At 36.0% G+C, this 25,772-nt stretch overlaps 2 protein-coding genes across 2 annotated transcripts in view; one reads left to right on the plus strand and one right to left on the minus strand.

The window, feature by feature from the left end:
* The first annotated feature begins 206 nt into the window (after positions 1-206).
* Positions 207-17,722, plus strand: LOC129724996 (sarcolemmal membrane-associated protein). Its single transcript, XM_055680344.1, has 10 exons — positions 207-433; positions 10,883-11,203; positions 11,456-11,611; positions 11,776-12,125; positions 12,187-12,499; positions 12,559-12,705; positions 12,763-12,906; positions 12,965-13,094; positions 13,150-13,625; positions 15,504-17,722. The coding sequence occupies exons 1-10, from the start codon at positions 371-373 to the stop codon at positions 16,455-16,457; spliced, it is 3,054 nt and encodes a 1,017-aa protein (XP_055536319.1). The 5' UTR covers positions 207-370; the 3' UTR covers positions 16,458-17,722.
* Positions 17,723-20,164: 2,442 nt separating this feature from the next.
* The window catches only part of LOC129725002 (uncharacterized), a 54,983-nt gene continuing 49,375 nt past the window's right edge, over positions 20,165-25,772 (minus strand). Inside the window, exons 2-8 of the mRNA XM_055680365.1 lie at positions 23,615-23,799; positions 21,634-21,782; positions 21,499-21,565; positions 20,945-21,279; positions 20,776-20,890; positions 20,594-20,718; positions 20,165-20,537 (exon numbers count right to left, since the gene is read on the minus strand). Coding sequence (XP_055536340.1) covers positions 21,058-21,279; positions 21,499-21,565; positions 21,634-21,782; positions 23,615-23,799 — 623 coding nt within the window. The 3' untranslated portion in view covers positions 20,165-20,537; positions 20,594-20,718; positions 20,776-20,890; positions 20,945-21,057. The remainder of the gene's footprint in view (positions 20,538-20,593; positions 20,719-20,775; positions 20,891-20,944; positions 21,280-21,498; positions 21,566-21,633; positions 21,783-23,614; positions 23,800-25,772) is intronic.

Here is a 25,772-nt window from a genome sequence, read left to right on the forward strand (position 1 = left end):
ATCAGATATAAAACAACATAAAACGGGAAATTTCCAAAAATGTTCTGAATTCCATACAAAACACGAAGTTTTTCATAACGAGATTCGTTTGTGTGCGTGGATAGACAAAAATGTAGCATACCTTGTAGAACTGTCATCATACTTGGACGTGAATCCAGAGATAGTAGGTCTTAATAGTGGTTGTGAAATGTACATGCTTTCGTATGTCGAAGGTTTCGAACCATCAGGAGAATTAACAAAATCGCAAATGCTTCTATAGTCGTGAGTCTTGTCGTCTCCGCAGTCTGTAGTGTTTGCTACTACTATTCTTTTTGTTTTCAATGTGATTAAAATTCACAATTCTGACGGAAAAGAAGTGAGAGTTTGATGCATGATCGTGAAATTAAGTGAGACTTCTGTTCTAGTTTCATTCATTGGTTACTATCCGCTAATGGCAAGTATTTCTTGATCCCCGAATCAATCACCATTGACGGTCGAAAAATTCATTTGGATCAGACAATTTTGTTGTATTGCAGTAGAGGATTGTTCTTTGCAATTCGGAAAGGGCACCTATTTTGTTCATTTCAAAATTGAGCAATCTTGATGCGAAGGCGGAAGGGCTGATTTACTGAAAGTGAAGTCTTGAAAAAGCAGTGAGTGGAAAAAATTTTAATCGTAGTTGGCCAGAAGTAACATCAAGTAAATCAAATTATTCCAATTTTGGTTCCCAAGGCGAAATATATTTTTGATTTGTTATCCGTGAGAAAAAAGGTCGAGAAAAGTGGAAGTGCATTTTCGGATTGGTCTATATGATTAATGCAGGAAAGAGTCGTGGGAGTTGATATTGCTTCGGATTCACCAGTACATGCTAAACGTGATAAAGTTAGCATTATTCCTAACAGTGTCAAAGGAGATATCTTTTTTGTCAATCAATATAAAAAGAGGAGCGGCCTGGTTTCTAAACCGATTTGAATGTGAAATAAAGAGAATAACGTTTGTTTAGTTAAATTCCTTTCTACACATAGGATATAACCTAATCAAACGCCGATCATTTATTTGATCAGTTCAGGTAAGTTAATTTGCAATTTAGTTCGAATGAAAACCTATGTAAGTTCACTCTAGAAATATTGTAGTATGTGATAATAGGGGATTTTTGGGCAAAATTGTTGTACGAAACAGAACAGAAATTTTGACATTATCTGTCACATAATGTTTTATACATATATACTAAACATTGCGATGGCTGTTCTATGTTTATCAGCGTATAGATTATGTTTTCAATATTATTGATTTATGTCACTTTGTTAGTATTCAAACACAATGAACTTAATTGATAAATTCAGCGAGAATGTAAAAGCAGCCGATGACAAAGCATTCGTTTCATATCAATAGTGCTAGAAGTTTAGAGAAATCGCGGAGTTTTACGTGGTCACAATTCTAGAAAGAATGAGTTGTGAATAATGCAGTCTGTTTAATATGTAAATACGCAAGTGAAAAACAAATTTAAAAAATTGATTTTTTTAAATTTCAGTGCACTTTTGCAATGTTTCTCAGTATTTATAAATTTTATTAGCTGCTATGGCGACATTAATAAATTACGTAACGCAAAAATTTTTTTTTGGACTTCCGCCTCCCCATATGTAACGTAATGTAACGCCAACACCTACCCCCCCCCCATAAAAATTACGTAACGCTGTAGAAGAATTTGCTTGATGAAAATGCTCGGTTCTGGAGAGTCTCCCCAGAGATTTTCTGTTACGTAACGCTTATCTTACCTCCCCCCTCCTCTGTGTGACAAATCGTAACGCTCAAGGATACCCCCTCCCCCCTATGAGCGTTACGTAATTTATGGATGCGGCCTATGACACTTTGTTAACCCTTTGCACATTTATTGAACGATTTGAGTAATAGAAATAAAAAAACGAGATACAAATTCTCTACGACCATAGTTTAGTAATAATTAGTTTGTTATTTTCTCAACAAAAATGATTTCAATATACTTTTGCTTTCTCAAAGGTTTTTAAAAAAATTGTAACGCACTGTAAATCAGGGGCGACTCGTCGATAGGTGCAACTTGTGCATTGCACCTGGAGACGCCAGATAAAAAATAAATTTGAAAATCAAATTTATATTTAAACTTTACTTTTTATTAGTTTTATTTTCAAATATTAGTAGTAGTTTTTCTGCGGGCATGACTGTAATTACTTCTTAAAACTGTGATTCTTAAAATTTGGTGTTGAACAGGAAGGTTCAAAAGCCACGAGTCGCCCCTGCTGTAAAGAGTTATGAAGAATTTTAGTGACTATCGAAAAGAAACAGTATAGGTCGAACTCGATTATCCGGAACATCAAAAAAAATTTCATTCCGGATAATCGAGTTCTCTGAATAATTGATTCACAGAAAAAATATTCAAGTTTGCGATTAACAAACATAAAAAAAATATTTCCTTTTTTTTACTTGCATGATGCAGTAACGTAACGAGAAATTATGAGGCGAAAGGGGTAAAATCTTGAGAGGCCAAAAAAAAACATATTGAACATTGATTATTTTCACTCAATTCGAATATATCCCAAACATGCCGGAAGCGACATGGCTGTAACAAATATGCTAGAAGGGGGTAAAGGTAAAATTTTGGAATAAAAATTAAAAACGAACACAAAAAAAAATGAAATTCCGGAAAATCGACTCTAAAATTCCGGATAATCGAGTCCGACCTGTACTAAACAACATTAGAAATAATTTCTACGAATTGAAAAAATGTGTAAAATGATGCCAGCGAGTTGTTACCAACTCATTTGGAGTAAAGTTTTGCCACGGAAAAAGACAAAGGTTCTACCCTATTCTATGTACACAGATTTACAGATACCTACTCTTCCAGTCGAGATTCCTTTATAGGATAGCTTGCTCAATGGACCAACTCCGTACATCGAGAATAACTGGAAGGCCACAAATGTTTCGAAATATCAATTTTTTTAAGCTCTCTTACTCGATAGCTCGGGCCTGGCTGTCTGGACAATCGTACCTACTTCACATGTACTATTGATTTTGAAATTTTGAACTGCGTTTCATTCAAAACCTGCGCATTGATAATGATTTGATTCTCTCAGGATACATTTTGATGTTTTTTTTTTACAAATTAGTTAATTTTTGTCGATAACGAGCAACATTAAAGTAAAGACTTGATTATTTGTTCATAATGTGATCTGCCTTTTTATTTGCCTACCCATTGCGGCAATTTGACTAATTCGTTTTTCATTTCCTCGGAATGGCTTGGGAACCGCCTTCCTACACAAGCATAAAGTCAAGCAAGGCAAAGAAAGTTCAATAATTTTTTTAATGGATAATGCCTCTTGAAAGCGTCGAATTATCGCGTATCGCTACACATTCTTATGAGTTCGTGCACATGCGCATAATTGAACGCATTCGCTGAACGAGGTCAGCTCTACTCTATAGGCCTAATTCCATTGCGCAGAAAAATCGCAAACTCTTCTGAAATTTTGTTTAGATGAGGCGATCAACGAATATTTTGGCCACATGTACATCAGTATCGGCATTTCCAGTAAACAAACTTGTGGCTGACAGATCTACCTTGTATTCAGACATTTCGTGTGTGTGTCATATGTTTAATATAAAATACTTACAATTATATTATAATTTGATTACGTTCATGAAGTGTTTTTTTTTGTTATTTTGTTCAATTGATGTCTTATAAAAGACTATCAAACAAAAGATAATAACAAAAACAATCGCAGACTTGTAAATATCACGGTCAATTGATTAATTGACCTTGTGTATAAATTAAATTAAAAAGGAATTACACTGAAGACGACGCAGAAAGTCTCTATGTATAAACATGCTAAAACTGTGTGCTGTTTTATTGTTTCCAAACGACTGCGTCGGTAGAATGTGTAATAATGCGTGTTATGTAATTAAAAAGCTTAGCCAAATTTAATCAAAGCGTTAATTCGGAAAATGTTATGCCCCTTAAATCTTCGGCTGTTAAAGTAATTTTGGTATACCAGTTTATTTTCGTGAGTTTTTTCCTATTTCGTATATCGTAAGCTTTTTTCTACTAGAAGTCTATGCTATTCTGTACTATGAACGCCAACATCCAGTCACCATTTTATATTGCAATAAATTCGACTGATTCACAGGCTCGAGGCACATTAGACATTCGAAGAAACAAAAAAAAAACCAGATTTACATTCACGCAAGGAAGATCACCTGTGCGAAAACCGTTACGAAATAAATTCTGTTTCCTGGATGAGTTAATATTCAAATATATTCAGGATCGTTAGCTGATAAGGCTGTCTTCACTTTACGGTAAAACGTAAAATATCTGGATTAATGTTATCTAGGATGTTCCGCTTGCAATATCTACCGTGTTCATTCAAATATTTCAAATTTCAAGAACTTCTAAAGCTGCTTCATGATAGGCCTACGCTGTTATCTACTTTTAATAGTAGTTGTGCTTAACAGATCATCTTCGATAATCTAGAAACTCGTGCCAGTAGAAGTCGTAAAGATGATAATTAGAATACAATAGGGTATAACTAAGCAGAAAACGAATACATGAATTGAAAATTTTTTTTTTAAACTTTGTGCATTTGTTCCTTTCTGTAAGTTTTCGATCCATATTTTTTGTTTCGCGCTCATGGTTAACCCGAGTGAAGAAAATCTCGAAAATCGTCCATATGTTTAACTATGTATAATCATAATTTTTGAACGATTCTTCAAAGTTTCAACTGCAGATAAGAGGTACTAGTGATGCTTTTGTAGTAAGAATAATAAACCGCAGATTTAGTTTGTGCATGATTGCAAAAACATGGCAAACATTAGTATTTTTGGAGTGTGCTGCTTTTTTTTAATAAGGGGGGGGGGGGGGAAGGGGGTAATGTTTGTAATGATTTATTTATGTACTAATATCTATTCAGAATTAATATTGTGTGTTCTGCCACAAATGGTGACATATCAACACTATTATACATATTTGTACGCTTTTTTATATTATTGAATTTTATTAGCTTTCGCAGTTAAGTTAATGTAATTGTAGGAAAATTATTAAACCTACTCGTCAATGAAAAAAAAAGGAATAAAACAAAACTTAAAATAAACTTAGAACTATCTTACTGACTATAAAGTGAGCTAATCGTTGCAATTGAGAATTGCAACGATTTTTGTCGGAATTTGTTGATGATTTGGCTTGACATATTTTCTAATGTTTCTACATTAGTGAGCCTATGTAGCTCGTTCGTGCTAAACCAGGGAGGACGCTTCAAAATCATTTTCAAAAGTTTATTCTGAATCCTTTGAAGTGTCTTCTTCCTGGTTGCACAACAACTTGTCCAGATGGGAACTGCATATAACATTGCTGGCCTAAAAATTTGTTTGTAAATTAATAGTTTATTCTTAAGACAAAGTCTAGAATTCCTGTTGATAAGAGGATATAAACATCTGATATACTTATTGCACTTTGACTAGATATTTTCAATGTGCTCCTTGAAAGTAAGATTCTTATCATAAATTAGTGAGTATTTAACTTGATCAGAGTAAGTATTTAACTTGATCAGACCAAGTTAAATACTTACTCTGATCAAGTTATCATAAATTAGTAAGTATTTAACTTGATCAGACCAATTTGAGACCACACTGTTCATCTTAATAACGTGGTTATTGGTGGGTTTGAGAAATGAAACTCTTGGCTTATAAGGAAAATAATTAACTGTGTTTTAGAAGCATTAGGGGAAATCTTCCATTTCTGCAAGTATAAAGAAAATATATCTAAACTTTTTTGTAGTCGACTGCATATAACACGAAAGCTTTTTCCTTTTTCGGAAATGCTTGTACCGTCACAAAACAGAGATTTCTCACAACCTGGTGGTAAATCAGGAAGATCAGAAGTAAAAAGTAGATTGGGCCCAAGATTGGGGTGTGCTGCTGTTTTTTTATTTTGTACCACAATAGAGGCACAAATATATTCTCATGATTTCTATGGAATAATGTACAAAAACATTGAAATTTATTATTTTGATGCTTTCGTCCAGTGAGGTGTAAAGGGACCCCCTTCTCTTCTTCTGGGAACATGAATATTTTCTTCACAACATACGCGTGAACAGGTGAACTATATATAAATTTGTTATAATTTATGCATAAGGTGTTGGCATTACATGTTGGTTGCAATTATTTAACAGACACTAGACAAAACGAAATCTTCAAATATACTTAATAAAGTGGAAGTACTATACTTATACACATGTATGCATTTGTTTATTCTGCTAATGCACAGCTTGTTTAGCCAGGACAAAACCATGTTCGATCCCATCCACCGGTAGGCTAATACCACCATCCGAATAAGACGGGTAGAAGAGAGAATGATCGATTTATAAATAGATGTAAAGAAGAAAGGATACATGCAACCGATTTCGATTGACTGGTAGAGTGTGAACGACTTCTAGTACATAAACTTTCCCGGTCGGATTAGAGTTTACCAATGAATTAGAAATCGTATGTCAATCTTATGAAGGTGTTTAACTGACATAATGCAGTAGAAGCGTTTGAATCAAAGGTCGTGACAGATTTTATGAAACGTCTAATCTATTAAATTACAGCACAAAGCTTTGCCGTTATGCAGCAAACTTGGTAATATCTACTAATAAAATGAAAGTAGTTTGAAAAGAATGCATAATCAAAGTTTTCAGGAGTGTTGATAGCTGTGATAGGTGTTTATATTTTCTGATAAACTCTGCTTATGGTATATTGATCATAGAAACTACTCTTTTTGAACACATATCTAGATGATTCATAGAGGTTGTGTGTGATTATGATGCGATAGTGAGTATTTCATGTTATTTGAGATTTTTCTTAATCAAATACGCCTTAGTCGTTCTATTTATATTATAAGAATAATTATAATTTTAATAATAAAAACCTAAAAAACGTGACCCAATCATGATGCTATATCGATTTACTAGTATTTCAAATATGTTTTCTGCACTGAGTCTCTACCGGTGGTTAATAATATGAATGAATTACATAACATACATTATGTAATTCATTCATATATACCGTTCACAATATCCCCAGACACTTTGATCACCAACTAAAACCGTCAAATTGCTACCCCAGTAAATGTTATTTATGAACTACAGTCAATGCGGCATAATTTAATATTGGTCGTCCGTTGTCCCATTTACTCTTTTAGCAATGATTTGGATTGGGGCCAGCTGGAAGTGCTATTAGGAAGAGGAATATCTACTTTAAAAAGCTCATCTTTTGTAGTTTCTGGAGCATCAGTTTCACGCATCAAAGTCTATTAATTTGAACTGAAGCTTTCGAACTTTTTTGAATTTGAACTTAGCTTCGAAATAGATATTTCCACGAAAAGTTATTGCCTCCGATTGCCGTTAAAGTTAAAAATGAGATTATTATCGTCAGTAGTATTCAATACTTCGTATCTCAATTTCAATCAAACCCGTTTCATGCGTTTTCTAATAGGGTATCGGCTCTATTTTCGTCAGGTTTAACCTGTTATCGTCCGGGGGGTAAATGATGTTCTAGAGCGTTAATTTCTTGCATGATGGTTCTTCATAATACAGAGCATCTTCCTGCAAAAGATTAGTTCTCTATGACATCATTAGAGACAGTGGTAATTCGCGGCAAAAAAGTTGAAAATTCGCGGGTGGCAAAATAGAAAATATTCAAAATTCGCGGTTCTTTCGCGGCAACCTATTCTTTAGAAAACGCCAAATAAAGTGCTCTTGGTAATAAAAAAACTGTTTAATTTAATTTAATGTAGGTACTGTAGTTTAACCGTACCCGTACCCGTAACCGTATGATTTCTTTGCAGTGATGACTACTGTGTTAAATTGTCTTCAATCATATTTTGGTGTTGGCAGGCACGTATTATTCAAGTTATTCTGACTAACATTGCATTTCGCATCTACTGAGTTTCCGGGAATCGATAATCATTTTTTTGCAAACCGGAAAAGTGCAAGATTTAGAATAATACTTAGGGGCCATCCACATACCACGTGGACAGATTTTTTACGTTTTTGACCCCCCCTCCCCCTCCGTGGACAACTGCCCGTATAAATTCTAAAAAAAATGTATGGACCGTGGACATTAACCAAACCCCCCCCCCCCAAAGCTGTCCACGTGGTATGTGGATGGCCCCTTACCAAAATTATAATTTCAATCTCACTGCTGCGTATTTTTAAAAATGCAAAAATGCTTACTACTTAAACTAAGTTGGTACATCTTGCAACTTCGATTTTGCACATTCTGGGCTATAATGCAGGGCCCCAATCGCCAAAATCTTTGCTCCAAGAGGATCTAGTAATTGAGCCGGCTGAAAACAATTCAACCCAGACTGACAAAATCTCGTTGGAAGAGAGCAGTACTGCCGCAATCTCGCAGACTGACGTAAGCGCCATTTTTTTCAAATATGGGGTTCTCATGCCAATTTGTTCGTTATTCGAAGACTCATCTTTTGGTATCTTTCTTTTAGTTGTAACTTATTCGTACGTTGCATAAAATCAAGAAAACAAAATGACGTATGCACCATTTCAATAGAAAAGTGACAAGTAACCCGTTCGTTTTTGGGCCGTATTTAAAAGCTGATCGAATGGATGTACGTCATAATGTTATATCACGGCAGAGTAGTACTATTCCATCAAATTGGTTGGGTAAAAAAAGCCTCTCGTTGCCATCGAGGTGCCCATTAATTATTAGATTTGCTGGTTTTCGCGGTTTTTTGTTAATTTCGCGGCCGATGCTGGATTTCGCGGAATTCGCGGCTTCCGCGAAATCGCGATTTACCACTGTCCCTAGACATCATTAACCCCCTGGACGATAATTGGACAAACCTGACGATAATAGAGCCGATACCCTATATGTCCTAACAGCAATGGGTATACTCGAAAATGCTCTTTAAACAGTTGAGATTTAGAACTAATCTGAGGTGTGTTGATTAACTAGCAGTTCTGCCAATCTGCGCACGTCCCATTCGCATATTGAGGAGGTATGAACGTGTACTTTATCTATAGCCACACGTAAGCTATCTATATGCAAGACTGATGAAACATGAAAAACCGCTGCGTTACAGTTACTGGAGTGCACTCACGGACGGCCGCGATTTTAAACGGTTTCAACGGTGATGGATTTTATTGCATGGGTGTACCTATTGGATGCACCCATGGAGTGTGACAGATGAGCAGGCAAGCGAGTGGTGTAGGGTGAGGAAACTCGGGCCGAGTAGACTACCTTCCTGGGGCTAGTTGTATGTTCACCACCATTTGAATACAATTACATCGTTTGTAAGGAAGAGGCTCGTCGTGGAGAACTTCTCCAAGTTATTTATTTTATATTCTGTGACGGCAACACCAGCAGTAGCTGCAGCTGTTGAAAGGAAATATCATGTTACGGGAATGCTCCTACTCGAAGACATCTTCTAACTTGATTTTTTTTGCGCACGACGATTTATAGAGAGAGAGAGACGGGGTGAACAAAAGTGATCGCGTTCTGAGGTTTTGCTTCTTCAAGGCTATTGCAAAGTTGAGCTTTTTATTTAAGGCTCTCAGGTATATTCGTGAACTCAGCTCCGAAAACTGTCTGTGCACTCGTTAGTCTCTTTTCAAGCTTTTTCATTGTTCCCAGTAAAGTACATGGCTGGTTTGAATTAATTGAATTTAAAAGATTTTAAGATGATGTGTTTTCAGTCTTCCGTAGTTTTCGCACCAAAATATTCGTTTGTCGTTTGCAATTCAGCCTCCCTCATTTTCCATATACTAAGTAACTGGTCGAATAGCTTAGTAGGCAGACAGACACATGGTAGAATCATTCCATCGTCGCATCACCCCTTATAATGCACTGCGCTTCCATGCATGCTGGTTGAATGGGATGCTTTTCATCAATCAAGCTATCTTTTCTTGTATATACATAGTATACTTTATAGCTACGTTAGCAGCATTATTTACTCTTTTCAAGTTGTTCAAAGATAAAACAATTTTTCGAATTATTATGTAATGAGATATTCTAAATTACTATTTTGAATTCCTTTTTTAGAAATTACTCTTGAACTGAATAATTTCTCCACCCGTGGAAAGTACTCACTTCACTAAACCAAAAATTGATATTTATGTATGATAAGATCTCTGGGAAAATCGGGCATTTTCCTGCATGCATATTACAAACTGTGTAACTACTGTCTGGAGCTGGTCTCGAGGTACGATGCTGGCCTAACAAGCCAGTCGTCGTAGGTTTGAGTCTCGGCTCGGGAGAGACTGTTAGTGTCAGTAGGATCGTAGCGCAATTGATCCTGTACACTTAACAGCTGGCTGCGAAGTCTGTGTGTAATAAACAGAAGTTCGAGTTCCGAATCGGAATGTAGCACCAAGGCTTTGCTTTAACTACTGTCTAGAGTGCAATTTACAGGCCAGTTATTATAAGGTGCTTTAGATTGACTGATTAGTTGAGCGTTTAATAAACTCAAGCTTTACACGCGATTTTAAACGCAACTTTATTACGTACATTTTGGAATTCCCGCGAATTTCTGAGCCTGTGAATGGGCGGTTTTGCTAGAAATGCTAGTTTAACGCGGTATGTTTCGATTGGTTTAATTTGTGATTCAAATTTTTATTCACATGAGAATTAACACTACTCTTTAGGCATGATTGAAAACTTTTTACACGTAATTCTTTTCACGCGGTATTCTGAATTTACTTCAATTTTGAAGATTACGCACTGCGTTCCCCCCGCGTAATAAGCGATTTCAGGGTTTTCATTTTGACCCTAATCTTTTTATGTTTAGTTTAGTTTAGTAGATCATTTATCTGCCGACGATAATTGTCTTCAGTTTGGCTTTATTTTTTAATTGATTTTTCTTGCAAATCTCGACTGGTTTTAGGTCATGGTGATTATAAATAATAGAGATGAATACTTATCCTTCCTGAAAGTGCCAGGAGTAAGAATGCAAACTCCTGTAGTGAGCAACAATTCTTCGACGACGACAACGACATTGTGCCGCGACACCAGCATTCAACAGCAACAGCAGAATCAAGCATTGAACAACAACAATAACAACACGTTGGTAAACAACAATATCAACCTAAACAACAACAATAATAACAACGGTAACGGTGTGACTATCAACAACAATAATAATAACGGGTTACCCGGTTTGGCAAAGGCGGTTCTCATCTGTAGACAGAATTCACACCCTTTCAATGTAAGTAGCATTTAAATTAGCTAAATCATTTGATCGGCTTGTGAAACGCTAAATGTTATTTGGTAGCAATCAGAATTAAGTTGGGTTCTCAATTTTAAATTATGCGTTTCTGGTCACGGTTCTCAACTGGGTATAGTTACGTAGGTTACGTGCGTAGGTTTTACATTGATAAAATATTTCCTTAATCCAAGTTACATCGAGAAGATTGATATATATCAAATGACTGAAAAAAATCTTATTTTTGTCTTGCAGAATCGAACACTCTTTCTTGAACCGCATCAGGAGGTAAAAGTTGGTCGATCGGTTGCAAGGAATCGAGTATCCGAAAATAATGCAATCTTTGACTGCAAAGTGCTGTCGCGAAACCATGCCGTACTATGGTACAGTGATGGTAAATTCTTTATCAAGGTTTGTATTTATTTCAATAAACTTCTGGATTCGCAAACCGCGTAGATCTCATAAGAGGAGAGAGAAGGCAACTACCAAAGTCGACATAGAGTCGATTTTTGTAACAACTCGTGCCGAACGGTCTCTTTAGAGAACATGACTGATAATTACCACTAAAATTTCAGGACACCTGTAGCAGCAACGGCACATTCATCAACAATGTCCGCCTTAGTCAGACGAGCACAGAGTCAGAACCGTATGAGGTCAGCTCTGGCGATATTGTTCAGTTCGGTGTGGACGTTATGGAGAATACACGACGTGAAACGCACGGCTGTATAGTAGCTACACTGAAGTTGTTTCTCCCGGATGGCCGGGAGACCAAGGCAAGTCAGTCGATTGGTGTCGGTGGTCAGAGTACCAAGATCCCGCCCGTCGATTTATATCGACTCAACCAGTACATCCAGGAGGCAAATCAGCGGGAACAGATATTAGAAACCAAGCTGACCAGTCTGCAGAAAATGGTCGAGGCGACCAAGTGCGTTTAGTATATATCCTTACAGTATTCATATATTTCAATTATGTCCTACAAATTGCAGACAAAATTCAGCTCTCGGATGGCAGGCTATGATTGACGAAGACCGGTTACTTAGTCGGATTGATATGCTTGAGAAGAAACTGCAATATTTCCAAAAAGGTATGACTGACGATAAACTTAGAGAAGAGGTTCTCAAGTTACAAGACGAAAAGCACCAGTATCAAAATTCAGCTAAAGAAGCCCTCTGGAAAGTACATCAGGAAAAGTTGGAAGCTACTCATAAATTAGCAACTATCGAGAAAGCTCTGTGCAGTAGTGAGGACGAATGCTCTCTTCTGCGCGAGCAGTTGAATAAAACGCAACTACAGTTACAGGTGGGTTATAAGCTAAGCTACTATTTTTATTCAGAAATAAAATAAACCTCATATTGTAGGAAGTAACTGGCAGACTGGACGCTCTGCAAAACCAGTACGATGAGAAAGTAGCATCCAGCGAGGAACTGCTCAAGCTTAAAGAATCTGAAGTTGCCAATCTTAGTCACGAAATCAATCTGTTGCAGGAAAAAATCAATTTTTATGCGGTAAGATTTACTGTAAGATGTGAAGTAGTGAATTCCTGTATTTTGTTTCTGTTTTAGCTTTATGCATCTGATGAGGATGAACAGCTACAGCAACCTCAACCTGAGTACAATAGTTCCGCTGTCTCCGATTGGCTGCTCAAATCCGATATTAAAAAACTAGAAGGATCTGAAGATATTATTAAAGCTATTTGTAACGATGCAGTAAGTTTTTGATTCGTGATTATTTTTTTTTTTATTTAAACATTGATTATTTTTCAAGGAAACCGAGATGAACCCGGATGAGAAAGAGATTAATTTGGAGGACAGTGTTTTGCAGCTGCAGAAACGAATTCTTACTTTGGAAAGAAATATTTCACTCTTTATAGAAAATGATAATAGGATAGAAAATGGTATTTCATTTGTTTTTATCTCAATATTTTTTAGATACAGATATCATTTTTTTAGAAAACGAGCCAAAAGATAATGCAAGCGTAACATCTACATCAACAACCAGCACAGCGATCGCACAGTTTGCTGTTACAGTTAGCGCCAATGACAATGGGCCGTTTGAAGAAACGGCGGAACCACTGAATAAAAGCGGCGGTGAGGAATGTGATGGCAATCAAAATGTGAGTAGTACTGCTAACAGTACCGCAAACGACTCTCAGCAAATGCCACCGTCCACGACCGATCCGATTATTACGACGGGTATTACCGACCCCACAACGAAGGATTTACAGCAAAAACGCTTATCCGGCGGGACGAAATTGTCCGCGCATTTGAGCTGCGAATTAAATCAAAACGTGCTTCGAAGAAATCTCAAGCACATCAAAAGTGATTGTGCACTGCTTTTACGCCAAGTCAGTCGTTCAAATGAGGATAACCGTAAAAATGAGGACAATTTGGTGGCGAAAATTAAATATGATGAGCTGGAGGCAGAGGTAATTTTTTTACACTTGATGTATTAAATAAGTAATGTAAACCAAATAATAACGTTTTAATAACAAGTAAAAAGTACTCTTTTGCAAGTGTAGAATGCGTTTGCTGGGAATAACATGATTCCATTGTCTAGTGAACATTCTCTTTGCGTCAAATTATTTATAGTGCAAGAACTACTATTTAGTTTTCATTGGTGAATCGATTTTGAGAATAAATGCACAGTTCCAAAGTTCCCTTACCGTAGGCAGGTATAGCAATCACTGACAAACCGAGGTTCTAAGCTCTAACACTCGTGTATTTATCTAACACGTGTGTATTTATCGCTCACTCACTCCCATTTCACCCACAAACATCGTTATTGAATTTTATTATATTCGGACTTTTAGTTAAGCCATTATGTGTCAAAATGTGAAAATAACGAAACACTATTATCTCAGAGATTTTATGACCGATTTTAATAAAATAAGTGTCAAATAAACCTTTCATTTTATCAAGCTCCTAACTAATCAAGTCCATCACAATTAAACGTGTGGTTTATAGGCTTCAGTTTAGACTTTTTGTTGCCACTAAACTGGTGAGTTTGGTTCATGGTTGAAACATAAATTTAGTGATTTTGAAAAAGCCCGTTTGGTTTTTAATGACAACTAGCAATGGAACAGCGTCATGGTTCATGCGTACTAATTTAAGGCTAACAATGTAACGCTACACTATAGTTTTTCTAATCGGCATCAAACAAAGCCAGACAAAACATAAGCTAAGATCATAGGGTGTTTAACAGTTTTTTATATCAAATCATATCAGCCTTTCTAGAGGTAAGATACTGGTCTAACTAAGTCAGGCCTCGTATGTTCGAATCTTGTTTGGGAGAAACCGTTAAAGTCAATAGCACTAGCCCTGAAATTAAAAGCAAAACTCTGATGCAACGTTCCGATTCGAAACTTGACCTTCCACATACACAGACTTCAGGGCCTGGCTTGTTAGGCCAGCATCGTACCTCGAGAAAATAAATAACACCGAGAAAAAAAAAAGAATATTATGTATTTGATTTTCTTTTGTTTCCTTTTCAATTTTCAATTTTTTTGAAAGGGAGATGAAATAAAATTAAATTGAAATTTGTAACAGCCTATTTGAAGATAATAAAAAAATAAGAGAAGAATACAAATAGTAAAAATTAACAAAATTACCACAAAAAATTGGCCTTTCGTCAGTATTGACTGTGGTGTTGGTCGTTTAGAACTATCACAATTAGAAAGTGAAGAATAATTTTTTTTCAACTCTAATATTTATTTAGACCCAAACGCTAAGTATAACGGGGCCGAATGTCTTTTAAAGTAGGGAAAAGCTAGCTTGAATAGAGCCTGTATCCCGACTGCTCCCCCTCAAACTGGCATAAAAAGCCTCTCATCTTCTCCTCTTAAAAAACAATTCAAAAATACAAAAATAATGTGACTTTAAACTAATATGTACATCTTTCATAATCTATATGACTAATATATATATATACTTAATTGAGAGATAATGAGTCCTTGTCTCTTGAAAATTAAAACCTGGGATGAAAAATAGAAAAAGAAAAACAATGATAAGTATTGTTCATGAAGATCTTGATAGCAAGAAAGGGACAGAGAGAAAGATAGAGAGTTCAGATATGATAAATTATTTCTTTTATGAATTCGTATATAGGGATAAGGAAATTGACATTATGGCTGGCAAGTGTATAACGGACTTGCATTGTAGGTGGTACATTATGTTTCTGGGGGGAATCGAACAGTTTTTTTCTTGCTCTGTGGTATTTAAAAAGGATAATTTAAAAATGTGGTTCAAAAGGTTTTTATATATTGTCACATATCTCTTTAACACATTCCATTTTTCTGTAATTTCAGCTGCGTGCACTCAAGCAGGAGTTAGACTTGCGTCCACAGCCAGAAGATTTGGAAAAGAAGCAACATCTATGTGAAAGCCTCACCGAAAACTTAGCGTCTCTGCGAATCGAAACAGAAGAGCTTCGTGCGTTAAACGATCGCTGTCATGATGAAATGAATCGCTTGGAGCACGAACTGCTAAAACAGAAAAACGTTGAAAATGAAAAGTTAAGTGCAATGCCAGTGATGCATCAACAAGATGCTGTGTTCACGGAGCTCAGTGACGATGCTGCGATCCGCTCTGAGAAAAAATACATCTCAATAATAAAGGATAATGTGCAACAAACTGAGGTTGCTAATGCTGGGACACAAACCGAACCACAGAAAGAAGAAGCTTTAGTTACAGGCACCGTCGATAACGATATCTCTATAGGCTCCAATATCGAAGAGTTTGATTATGAAGACGATGATGAAAAAACAGAAACGATCGATACGACAGAAATATTTGTTGGCCAAAGACTGCTAGATGATAGCGGGACTAGCTTTATTAACAGTAGCTTTGGTACCAACGACTCTGGAGCTAGCTATAGTCATACTATTAATAGTTCTAGCAATACCAGTTTGATCTGCAGTGAGTCGACACCTCTGATGGATGCCATGCCGGTGAAGGCATATGCTAGTGGAATCGGGGAACCAAACGGGACCATAGTGGAACAAGCCTTACTGGACACAGCTAACGTGCAACAAGAGCTAGAGTTAATCAACCATCCCGATGTTCAACGAGAGGAAGAACTGATAGCCTTCAAAGAGAAGTATACACATCTCACCCAAGAAAATATTCGGCTCAACCAGCAACTGAAAAAATTGAACGACGATTTCAGTCAGTTCAAAAGCAAATCATTTATGAATCTTCTTTTGTATATAGCACCTGTCATTGTTATCGTTGGTTATATAATGTTTAATCGTGTATCATAAAATCATCAGAGTTTTCAGTTTAATTGAGTTAAAAAGATTAGAAAATTTTATTCAATTATTTATTTCGAATTCAGCTAAAAGCAGACCAATATAATTTGGTTAATTTTTAATAGAAAACCTTGAATCCACCATTTTTGGCAAATAACTATAAGTTTGATTTTTGCTGCTTCTTCTGTAATTGAATCTATAGCTAATATATATTTATTATTATTGAACAAAAAAAAAACAATGTACTAACACGAAACCATAGCGGAATCCGACCTGAACACATAATTCAGTATGTAACGCAAGCGAGGGACATATACTTTCTCTTTTTTTCTGTAAATGAGTTGAATATCAATAACATATTATAAAAACCGACAAAACACGCTTTATACAAATATGATTATCGATCACTCACTAATCGATTTTGGTATTTCATCTCTACCCTTCCCTCTCCACTCCTTACAAATGGCATTGCAAACTCTGTAAGCAGAAGAAATATATCTAGAGGTATTCTCTTTAGCAGGTTATAATAGCTTTTGTACGCTCTCAGTGGATAAAATGTATGTCCTAACGTAAATATCATCAAAATGAGGGTGAAACTTCAATACTTTTGGTATTATTTTACATCAGAGTATCGGAAGTTTAAGCGCTTACGCTCTACGCTAGTGGACAGCTTAAGCTAGGTCTTCGAAATTGAACAGTGTTATGATGGCTTTGAAATGCTTCTATGATGCAAGGTGACGAAAAGCATTTGCTCATGTACCTACAATAATAATATCAGAACATGTGAAATAACTCGTGTGCATGGGTAAATCTACTAAATTTGAATAAAAAAGTGTATTAAATAATTTAAAAGTACAAATGCTACATCGGTGTCAGAACACGATACAGTTTAACTGCTAAACCAATTTTTCGGGCCAGATCATAAAATTGGTATGTAAAAAGCATTAGCCGACTAGAGCATCTATTGTTGATGCAGTCATTACCATTAGAAGTGCTTAAAGGTTAATTGTAGCCATAGCTAACACTCTCGAGAACACTATCGTAGAGATAAATACTAGAACAAGAAAAAAATGATTGTCAGAATGCGTTTCATGGCAATAATAGGATAGTCATTTTGTCTATTCTTTGTAGCGAACAGTGGAGATTATAGCTGACAATTGTAACGTCGAATAAACCTTGTACATTTAAAACAACAAAACCGACACATATTACATAAGGTACGGTGCGTGATGCAGCTGTGGGAAATCAATAGCTGCAAATAAAGACAAAAATAACAAGATTTGTTATGAACTACTGAATCCGAATACTCCTTTTAGTTTTGCTTTATTCCATAGCAACACGCTTGAAAAATTTTGGTAAATATATTATTGCAGGGTAAAGGGTTTTATAATGATTTTCTGCCTATTCCAAAAAGCTTTGATTTGGTATAACAAAATATATGACACCGGGGCAAAAGTGATCGGTGTTTGTTATGAAAAATAGACCTAAAAATGATTTGAATCGCCGGTAAATATGCCATTAATAATAACAATACACCATTTTACGAAGTGATAGGAGACAACGTATTTGCTTATGTTGATATTGCTTTTGCGTGCGTTATGTCAGCGGTTCTATGCATTCTGTCAAAATTTCATTCATGAATTGAGTTCTGTAACGTCTCATGAGATTGTCTATAGATCATTGCAAAATACTTGTAAGAGTATAAGATCCAGAGAAATATCTGAGCTCCTGTCATAAATAATTTATCCTACAGGGTTCTGCATAATCATTGACCATAAAACGTGCCTAACTAATTCGGGATATAGTCACGGCTGTAATGGGCATAGTTGAAACTAGGGATGTAACGGATATCCGCATCCGCAAATGCGGAACATCCGCATGAAAATTGACATCCGCATCGTTACAATTGACATCGATAGAATCGTTAAGCTTTCCGCGTTATCGATAGTTATTGATATTTTCCAGGGGCCTATAAACGTCAACATTTTGCCTACCAATCATAAATTTTTCACGGTGCACATAGGAGTATTTGGGCCAAAAAGCTGGCCAAAAGTCCAAGTCGCTATATTTTGGTAGTAATTGGATAGATTTATATCAAAAACGTGTTATTTTCGTATAGTCAACACAAAAAAGGTGACATCCATTCAAAACGTCACCTAACATATATAATATTACATTAAATTCGCTTACTTCATTTTTTTAGTGTCTTTTTACACATGATATAAAACAAAGATTTAGAAATTTCCATATAAATCTTCATTACAGAAGGCTTTGATTTTTCTGTCAATGAATAAAGCTTCGACGGGACTTGCGCGGAAGGTTACTAAATCATATAATTAATTTCACAATATTATGGATTTTTCGCGGTCGGTTTTCACAATCACTTATTTCGTAAACAATCCATGATTATTTTATGCAATCAACGTTTTAAATATTGCAAAACATTTTACTTATCTTGTAGATTATGTCCTGTGAGAGGGAAAAACTATTTGACAAAATTTTTCAGTTTTTTACGCCACTCGAGCAGTAGCACGTATTTTCCAAACTGACCAATTCAGTGTGGAATAAATTAGAAATATAACAGTTTGGTTTATGTGATAAGACACCAATGGGTTCTGGGATAGCATGAGGGTATGTTTCAACTGAAATCAATTAAAAATAATGGAAATCATGTGTTTTGTATTTCGGACTTTTGGCCAACTTTTTGGGTCAAATACTCCTATGTGCGGTGGTAATATTTCATTTCAAATGCTTACAACACTTATCTTATTCAATAAAAGTGCATATTGTACTGAAAACAAATGTTGAGCTCTTGTTTTTTTTTTTCATCTAAACCGACATTTACTCGAGAATAAGTCTACCTACAAAACGGGACGTTTACTCTATTTCACTTGTTTTAGGGCAAACCAACCAAAAAGTGGGTACCAGAAACGCTGGTACCAGTATTAATGAGTGGTAGATGGAAAATGTATGGAGTTTGACAGCCACAAGAGCCACCTGATATTTTCCTCGCATTGGCATTTATCCTCCACAATGATGCCAGAACTGAAAAAATATATTGGCCTTGCCTTTGTTAAAGAGAATTCGATGATTGTTCATTCTCACATGAGATCCTCTTTAAAATTGTTAGAAAATTGAGGGATACTCATTTTCGCTCACTCTACCTTATACGGACAACGACGAGATTTCGCTTAAGTGCGAATTATGTGTGCAAATAAACTTTTAAATATTGTTCCTGTCCACAACGGGAGCAACACTTTGTTGTTTTTCTTCATCTGGTTCTAGCTGTCAAACTATCGATAATTATCGATAGTTATCGTGGTATTAGGGAATTTATCGATAATTATCGATAGCCATTTAAGTCGATATTTCCCATCCCTATGACCGTAATATCCCTGGTTGAAACCTACACGGTAAGAAAGGAAAACCCATTAATGGGTACTTTTTCAACCATTTCGCGAAAAAGGGAGCCAACCCATTTAATGGGTAAACTCGATTTACCCATTAATGGGTATACCGATCAAACGTCAAAAACTGGGTACAATTTTACTCATTTTGAGAAATGAATTTTCTCAAGAAAATGGGTGAAATTTTACCCATTATTTTATACCTGCATCCATGCAAAAATGGAAATTTTGTGATTATCACACAAAAAAGTTAAAAGAAGTGAAAGTGAAATCAATTATTTTTAATTATTTGCAAATGTATGAAAAGGCTTATTAACGAATACAGGATAACTTAACTACTATCATCAATTGTCAGAATCGCAATTCTCTGCAACAATTGATTCTCTAAACATAGCTACTAGTCTGTTTACACTTTGTGTTGTACTATTAGACTTAATTTTATATGTGATAATTTCAAAAAACTCTACAACCCTTTTTAAAGAAGGTGGAACTTTTAACTTAAAAACGCAAAACATTTGAAGAGGATGTCCATAGCATGAAGTGATGAAGTTCCACACTCCACTATCTCTCCTTCAACATATAAGTAAAAGTTTGTACCATCAGTTATCAAATGTGGATCTACGGGCGAATCCAAATTCCATGCGACGTATTTGGCTAGTTGTTCTGGAAGGGATGTTGATTGATCCTGAAAAAAGAGAATAGTCAAACAAGCCATACAGACTTTTTTTCGAATAGGAATACCGAAATCCATCTAACCAGTGGCGCTGCAATTTGTTCCTCGGCCGACAAACATTCAATTCCGCCTTGGCTTTTGACACCTTTCCTGCTCAGAGTCACCAGAATTCTCAGACATCCTCGCAAATTATCTATTGAGAAGTAACTAGTTTTTAAACAAGTCATGTAACAAAACAAGTTCAACCTACCATCTCCAACTGTCGCGAAGGTTTCATTTTTAATCAATAGTCCTCTTACTAGGACGTTTTTCTGATTAGACTCTCTATCAAGTGTAGGGTTCATTCTTTCGTATGTCTTTTGGATCTGTTGAATTTAATATGTTAGAAAATATATCAACTAAGCTAAGCAATAACTTACCATAACGCCACTGTAGGATTTTAGATGCGAGAACACAGCAAAAATTTCTTTGACAGTTTTTTTCTCTTGCAAAAGCATCATGTGAAGACTATGAGTGTCGTTCATACATTTAATTATCGTGCTGAAATTTTTAGATACCGGGTCTTTGCACGCAGTCGTGAGCTGTTTGAACAACTTCCGTGGAAACGAGCACTTTCTCCGTTTTTTTTCGCTTTGTGAACTAACTTTCGTTCTTCTGGCGCAAGATTTCTGCAAGTTTTTCTGATATGCGATTGGATTAGACCAGTGTGTTCGAAGTTAGGGCCGCGTCCACCATTTTTCCAAAAGAACATTGACTGAAAATGAAAACAACTATTGGTGTATTACTGGACATACACAAACAACCACGAAAGCACTAATTATCAAATCTATTGAAAGCAAGGTAAATGTTTGAGGGTGACTTCCTCATTGGCAAAATTAAGGAAATTCTCACAAATCTTGTGTACATGTAGGGGTATAACTGTTTCATTCTCAAATTAAGTATTGATGCTTTCATAGTTTAATAATAATCTCACATAGTCCGGGGACGAATCTGCCACTTTAGTTTCCTGCAGTATTGGAAAGGTTTCAAAAGAAGGGTATCTGGAAAGAAAGAACGATTCCTCAATTTTTGATGAAAAGATTCATATAGATATAACCAGTGTTCTCACTTTTTGTTTTTTAGAAGATGTGAAACCATTCCAGCGCATACCACCCTGGTTATCAAAAGGAGCTCCTTATGTGTATGTATTAACTTTGCATTCAGCTTGCAGTACAAAATTTTCATGGTCTTTTTATTGCCTTTTAGTGCGTCACGAATCTGTGAAACAAAGGATATTAATATATGTAATTATTGCGAATTGCGTCGATATTCTAAATAAATTTTAACAGTAAGCCGCATCTGTTACTACTAGCGGTATTTTCATCCAAAAACTAGATTAGTCGTTTGTCCATGAGCAAAGAGTTGAATTAATATATTCTCTTCGTTTTCAATCAAATTGCAGAAAAAAATTTTACTCTATCTTGAAGTATAACTTCTTGAGAAAATTCTCCCAAATTGTCGTATAGATCCGGGCAACAGGGAGAATGTTAGAGCGATTTGAAGCGTGCCTCGTACCGGCTGCGCAAGCTTGACTTGAAACTTTATACATGATTATATCGGAATGGTATTTTGACGGAATAGGAATTGGTTTTCAACCAAAAAACTAACGCAGATAGAATAGTCTATTTTGTGTATGAAAATATCAATTAACTTCTTGATACATAAATCTCTTTTTGCATATGTAGTGAGAGATTTAAACTCAAAAATGAGTGTTTTCAATTAGGCGAGTTATGCTAAAACAAAACAACAGATTGAGAATGTAGGGATGGGCGATACTGACAAAAGTATCGATACTTTGGTATCGCGATGCTTCAATGAACTTCGATACCAGGTATCGGAGTATCGGTTGAAAGAGTATCAATTATCGATGCTTCGATAGTATCGGTATCAGACCTGCAATTTTTTTTTAAAAGCGTCGTTTAGAAGGTATCGACACCGGTACTCATTTCAAGCGGCGAGTATCGATGCCAAAATGCTCGATGCCGCGACCCCTAGTATCGATACCGCTGGTATCGATGCTAGTATCGCCCATCCCTATGAGAATGTTTGCGCTAGAAAACATATAATAAGTGACGGTGCTTGTGTTCGATTAACGGTAAATTCCCAAGCAAAATAAGTCAACACACAGTCTGATGCATAGGAACTGCATTTAAAAGCTGTAATTACCAAGGCATTGAAACCGGTAGTTTGTCGGCATTTCTCAAAATAGGGGAATTTTCGAAAAAAGATTTTCGTAATCGATATCCACTGAGCTAGTGGGTTTCGAATGTTTTTTTTTTGTGTGTTTCGATGAATATTGCAGAGGGCAATACTGTCGGAAATTTCAGGTTGCTGTAGTACAAGTCGCGGTTGCTGCTAAGGTGAATAGTTCGTAGTTTGTGTTATATTTATCTTCAATTCCCCTGGCAAAGTGTAGCACTGTTTTTTCTGTAAATCATGCTTAATTTTCGCGCCAAGAACTTACAACAATCTTAATAGAAAACAAGTTTTTCGCTCACGAATAGTGCAGTAAATTTTCGAACTACCTAATACATAATGACATATTTTATAGAAAGTTTTTCGCAGGAGACAACAAATAGTTGCAAAAAACGAAACACACAGTGTTCATTGCTTTGATGAACCTGCGTGCAAATGCAAAACTGAAATTTTCCACCGTTGAGGTATGGAAGATGAAAATTTTGCCTAACAATCATTGGCTCAAAAATTGCAACTTGCAATCGTCAGTCTACATACCGTTTACGATAAGAAATTTCCACAAAATGCGAAGTAAAAATATAAAAAGGGGGTACCGTCCGACAGAGAACCTCTGTTGCTGGTGCTGCTGACCGTGGAGTAACTCAAATTGCCGTTTGGCTATTGATTCGGGTGTGAATTTGTGCTACGTGTATTGCATTCAAAATTGGTGTATAATCGAAAAGGGTAATCTTCGAACAGTCCCTATCATACATTGTGCGCAACAGAATAGTTCCTTTAAAATTATCAATGCTCTCAGTGTCAAATCAAACACCTGCTGAAACATGAAGCATTGTTGTTAAGTGTTAGTAACTTACCGAAGAAAAGGATGATTGATTTGATGATTGAGATGGCTCCGCTGTTGGCTCTTCTGACTTGTATGTCATTATGAGTTTTGCTATCACAGATTTTACGATAAGGCGTGGTCCCATTTCTGTTATGCCAACCGTCGTCAAATCTTCGTCCGTTATGTACATAATGGATTCATTAGTAAATTTTTGCGCTAGAAAGTAGAAAATAATGCATTGATGTTTAGTTGATCAGCATATTAATTTAAACTCATTGTTCAGAACATATGAATGTGAATTAGATATTTGGTTACTCCATCAACACCCTGACATACAAGCGGCAAACAATTAATTGCTTTTAGTAAATATACGAGAAGTTTTACCTGTATGAGTTATTCTGTACATAAAGCTACGTTTTTTCCGGTTTTACTGTCATAGTTGGTCCATTCAAAAGAATAATCAATACTGCTGTTGAAATAATATTTTCGTTGTTTTTAACACAATTTAATAATTTCTTTTTGACACAGAGACATTCTTAACAAGAATAATAGTATTTTAAGCTAATAAAGTTAGCGTTATTTTTACCATAAAGTTGCCACAGACTGTATGTTTTTTTACTGAATATGTTCTGAACAGATATTCTCAATGTTTCCTTTGTTGGTAAAACTTTGTAGCTATTCAAATTTTTAACGTATTCAGCGATGGTCAATGTTTGAACAATAAATACAGGTTCAATGGTGTCACAGCTAACGATAGCTTCTATAATGCCATATTTCATGTTGTTGCATATTTCGAATTTTGCTACAAGCCCGGGACGGAAGCTTGTTCCGTTGAATATGAGGTGCTTAATACAAATGATGGCTTCCGGAAAATCAAACAGAAGTATGTTGCATGGTAGTGTTGCTTTTAAAATTGTTTTAGAAGAAATAACTTTCACGATGTTAGTCTCATAGTTGTGATTTATAATGGCATTAATTTGCTTAAGGTTTACTCTTTTGGTTAGGCTTAAAGTGAGATTGCGAAAATTGTTGCATGTTTTCGATTGCGCCTTGGTAACTTTAAACTTTGCCTCAAATTGAAGACAACTCATTTTTGCTATTGGCCCACTTTTGCGAATTATTACTGGGTAGTGAGAAATATGATGTATCTTATTGATTGGAATTTTGTTCGGAAAACAACACCTAATTTTTTTATAAAAACTTTCAATTGCTGACTCCAATCGATTTACCATATTTCTCGTTAGCACTGTTGAAAAGGAATAATAAGTGATCAATAGCAAATCGGGAAAAAGTTCGCAATAATCAGTTTGTCCATCTAGTTAATCTGCAAACAAGAATACAAATGCTCTTAGCAACAGCCAAGTCTGAGATGCTGATTGACTTATAACATTTCCGTTCCCTCTAAGTCCTCTAGCAGCGAAACTTCCTACTGGTCGGTCCTTTGATTCTTCTACCCCATAATCGAAACTAACTATTCTATCGTTCAAGTCTGCATCAGAAATCAATTTCAATTGATTGACTAAATAGTTTAGTGTTCCTTTTATCACCAGACTTGCGACGCCTTCCAAAATACCGTGCATTGGATCGAAGCTAGCATACTCGGCAAAATGAAAGTAGCGCAATGAGTTGAATATAGCGGCACGGAATAATCCACATTTTGAAGAAGCAATCGAATTGTTACGAAGAGCTTCCAGATCATTCCAAATACTCTCACGAGTTCGCAGTGGATACTCTGCTCCGAATCGTCCTTCATGAAAAGCAGCGCGGGAAATAAAGCACGTGCGACAAAAAATATTGGATTGTGGTGGCATCAATTCGAACAGCTCATGAATCGCTAAAGTATCGCCCAGAACGTGAACAAGTGTAGCTCGTAGCGTATAGATCTCAGCGTTAGATAGATGCAGCGTCACTCCATCAGTTTCCAAAAGTGTTAGGTCTTCCATTAGTGGGCGTAGAATTTTTTTAAACCCGTACCTTTTGAGCAGCAAGGAACGAACGAACAACACATTATAAACTCTATCAAGATTTGAGTTAACTTGATCATTGAAGTTCTGTACTTTAAAACTTATAACTGTTATTTTCTGTTTCCCTTTACGTGACCCCAGAGCGTTGCAATACTCCACGTCGCCGATGTGAATTGACAAACGTACAGATAACGGATATTTCTGAAGAAACAGATGGTTCTGATA

This window comes from Wyeomyia smithii, chromosome 2 (genome assembly GCF_029784165.1).
Source record: "Wyeomyia smithii strain HCP4-BCI-WySm-NY-G18 chromosome 2, ASM2978416v1, whole genome shotgun sequence".
Lineage (NCBI taxonomy): Eukaryota > Metazoa > Arthropoda > Insecta > Diptera > Culicidae > Wyeomyia > Wyeomyia smithii.

Coding starts and splice junctions, on each gene's coding strand:
- LOC129724996 (XM_055680344.1), top strand. CDS start 371: ATGATCGTGAAATTAAGTGAGACTTCTGTTCTAGTTTCATTCATTGGT. Junction 11,204..11,455: donor AGAATTCACACCCTTTCAAT/GTAAGTAGCATT, acceptor TTTGTCTTGCAG/AATCGAACACTCTTTCTTGA. Junction 12,706..12,762: donor AAAAAATCAATTTTTATGCG/GTAAGATTTACT, acceptor TTTCTGTTTTAG/CTTTATGCATCTGATGAGGA.